Genomic DNA, 3,331 nt, shown 5'->3' on the forward strand with positions numbered 1-3,331 from the left:
TAATTCTCCGGTGGTTATTGTGCGAGGGGGGAATTGTACGGTAGTAATAGTCAGGTGGTGATTGTCTGGGGGTCAGTGAGGAGAGGGTAATTGTACGGGGGTAATAGTCAGGTGGTGATTGTCTGGGGGTCGGTGAGGGGAGGGTAATTGTACGGGGGTAATAGTCAGGTGGTGATTGGATGGGGTCGGCGAGGGGAGGGTAATTGTACGGGGGTAATAGTCAGGTGGTGATTGTCTGGGGGTCGGTGAGGGGAGGGTAATTGTACGGGGGCAATAGTCAGGTGGTGATTGTCTGGTGGTCGGTGAGGGGAGGGTAATTGTACGGGGTAATAGTCAGGTGGTTATTCTAGAACCTATACATATACACATATATAATATATTACTACTTCAGGATTGTGCTGTTCCAACCTAATACAAATACAAACTAATGTAATGGAATGGAACATATAGATACAACTTTTACATACTACTACTATATACTACTAATACTTACAAAATCATTTGTCCCAAAAATTTCGTGTGTGCGCGCAACAGATATAACCATGAATATAAAATCACAGACAACATTGTCAGATAATGGCTGCTCGAGTAATGCCACGCCAGCGTCAACACACACAAATTCACAGCTTCAGCGGTCACGTGACCAAGCGGCTTCTTTGCATGTAATACACATCACACGCGCATTTAGGACCACTGTAGACAACACGGATGCTCGCACACGCGCGTTCAAACACACTCGCGCACACGCACGGACGCACGGACGCACACACACACGCGCGCACACGCACACACACGCGCGCGCACACGCACACACGCGCGCGCACACGCACACACACACGCGCGCGCACGGATACACACACGCACGTAGGAGCGCAGCGAGCACGAGCACACGCACGCACACACGCGCACACACACGCGGGCACGGACGCACACACACGCTTACACACACGCACGTACGCGCGCAGCGCGCACACACGGACGCACTCACGCGCTCACACACACGCACGTACGAGCGCAGCGCGCGCACACACACACGCACGCACGGACGCACACACATGCGCGCGCACACACACGCGCTCACACACACGCGCGCCCACACACGCACGTACGAGCGCAGCGCGCACACACACGCACACACACACACGCGCGCACGGACGCACACACGCGCTCACACACACGCACGTATGAGCGCAGCACGCACGAACGCACGCACATGCATACACCTGTAACTTCTATCCATTTTAGCCATCATGGCATCATAGGCGTTAAACAGTTTTACAACGGCGTCGGAACAGCACTTATATTATAACCATCTAGCTGCCTGGTTTTTGTTATATTAGATAGCTCCATGGCTGTCTTTTTTGTTACCTTTATGCAAAATGCACTTCTCATAGCCAATGATTTAATTTCCACTTTAGATGACAAATAAACTACGACTAATTTTCCAGTATGTTTATTCATAATTGAGCTATTCTATTTTAATAATATTTTTTTACCATTTTCATAATTAAGGTGTATGTAAGAGTAAACGATTACTGCATGAAACTACTGCACTAAGTTAAACTTATAGTGAAACAATAAAATATTAATACAGTGTAAGTGAAAGACTATACTTTCGTCGACGATAATACCTTTACATCAAAGAAAATTACAGACAAGTGCACGTATAAAACGTAATTAGTTTACTTTGCAAACCTTATATAACTTTACGCCTTATTGTTAGCTTCTAAGAATTGTATCGTGGAAATTTCCTTCCCGATGCCTCCGTACAAACAACATGGCCGCTTCACAAACGCGACAGCTTCTTGTTTCTCGCGCGGAGCTGTCACCTCAGAATTTTTCCGGATGCCGACTTGGGAATCTCGCTGACAAACTCGATGCCTCCTCGCAGACGCTTCTGCGGCCCCACGTGCTCTCGTAGGTAGCTGTGCAGATCCTCCGCTAGGAGGTTCTGGTCGCTGCGCACGACGTACGCCTTGGGGAGTTCTCCAGCTTCCTCGTCCGGGACGCCGATGACAGCCGCGTCTGCCACGCTAGGATGATGTAAGAGCTTCGCCTCCAGTTCAGCTGGCGCCACCTACAGTCACGCATTGCAACGATTTTTAATACATTGCAGAGATCGCATGCATGTGTGCATCTACGCAGCAAACAACAAAATTATTCTTTTTTGAACCAAATTACTTGAAGCATAATTATTAATCTGCCGCTTGATAAAAAAAAACTCATATACGAGGCCCAAATATAAAACTACATATATATACGTTGCAAATATATGCAAATGTAATAGAAAAAAAACGCATAAACACCGCATATACGTTTCATTATGACCTTGCCTCATAGAAAACAACGTGCAAACAGGCGTTATGCATGAATGGCAACTCACCTGATAGGCTTTATACTTGATTAGTTCCTTAATCCTGTCTACAATGTATAAACATTCATCCTCATCTACGTATCCCACGTCACCTACGTATACGTCGAATAATGATTAGGAAATGTATAAATAACATAAATAATAATAATAAAGAAATAAATAATCAATAATAATAATATAATAAAAGTAGATAGTATAAAAATAAATAAATAAGTATAATAATAATATATATAATATATATAATATCAGGGTATAATAAATATAATGTAGTATCCGCGGGTTTGTAGGGGATATATATATAGATATATACTAATAGCAGGGGTATATATACGACAACTCTCATGGATAATATACAAAAATAAATCACGGTAAGCAGACGTCAGTATGCCAATTTCTACGCCCACGGACCGCGATGCTGGCAACTCCACTCCCTCCCCGTCGCTGGCCCATGTGAAGCCGTTTGCATGTTGTTGAGCCATATCTTCATGACTACGACATTGTGATACCACATCTCGCCTTCTTCCCCCCCGCCGGCAGGGTTTGACCGTTCCACGTCAGTTACTCATGATACGCGAGCCAGGAACGTTGAAAGCTCGCCAGACCTCACTGGTTGTGTGTGTGTGTTGTGTGGTGGGTGTTGTGTGTGTTGTAGTGGTCATCGAACTAGTTGTGTGCGTGCGTGCGTGCGTGCGTGCGTGTGTTGTGTAAGCGCCCCCCCCCCTATACGTGAAATTGTTTATAGCAAGCAAACGTTTTCCCGTATTTCAGAAAATAAGCGACGCAGCCCAGCCTGGCCACAACCACGTCCATGAATACCAGCGAACTGCCTTCCATTCTGGACCCCATCAATTAATGCAGGGTTCCAAAAGCCTTTAATACAAGGCTCCCTAACAATCGCACTTCGCCGATGCGCAACCTTCAATTTTGACACGGACATTAGTCAACGGTTGACTTTGC

At 45.8% G+C, this 3,331-nt stretch overlaps 1 protein-coding gene across 1 annotated transcript; it reads right to left on the minus strand.

Annotated features, from left to right (window-relative positions):
- Positions 1–1,762: 1,762 nt before the first annotated feature.
- On the minus strand, positions 1,763–2,853 carry LOC106809614 (4-coumarate--CoA ligase-like 7). The gene is made up of 3 exons (XM_014812761.1): positions 2,742–2,853; positions 2,384–2,466; positions 1,763–2,077 (listed from the first exon to the last, which is right to left on the minus strand). The coding sequence occupies exons 1-3, from the start codon at positions 2,851–2,853 to the stop codon at positions 1,826–1,828; spliced, it is 447 nt and encodes a 148-aa protein (XP_014668247.1). The 3' UTR covers positions 1,763–1,825.
- Positions 2,854–3,331: the final 478 nt, after the last annotated feature.

This window comes from Priapulus caudatus, unplaced genomic scaffold, assembly GCF_000485595.1.
Source record: "Priapulus caudatus unplaced genomic scaffold, Priapulus_caudatus-5.0.1 Scaffold368, whole genome shotgun sequence".
Taxonomy (NCBI): Eukaryota; Metazoa; Priapulida; class Priapulimorpha; order Priapulimorphida; family Priapulidae; genus Priapulus; species Priapulus caudatus.

Excerpts from the sequence above, each read along its gene's own strand:
- LOC106809614 (XM_014812761.1), bottom strand. The coding sequence starts at position 2,853 with ATGGCTCAACAACATGCAAACGGCTTCACATGGGCCAGCGACGGGGAG. Across the intron at positions 2,467-2,741 it reads CATACTGACGTCTGCTTACC|GTGACGTGGGATACGTAGAT; the intron begins GTGATTTATTTT and ends ACGTATACGTAG. Across the intron at positions 2,078-2,383 it reads TCAAGTATAAAGCCTATCAG|GTGGCGCCAGCTGAACTGGA; the intron begins GTGAGTTGCCAT and ends GCGTGACTGTAG.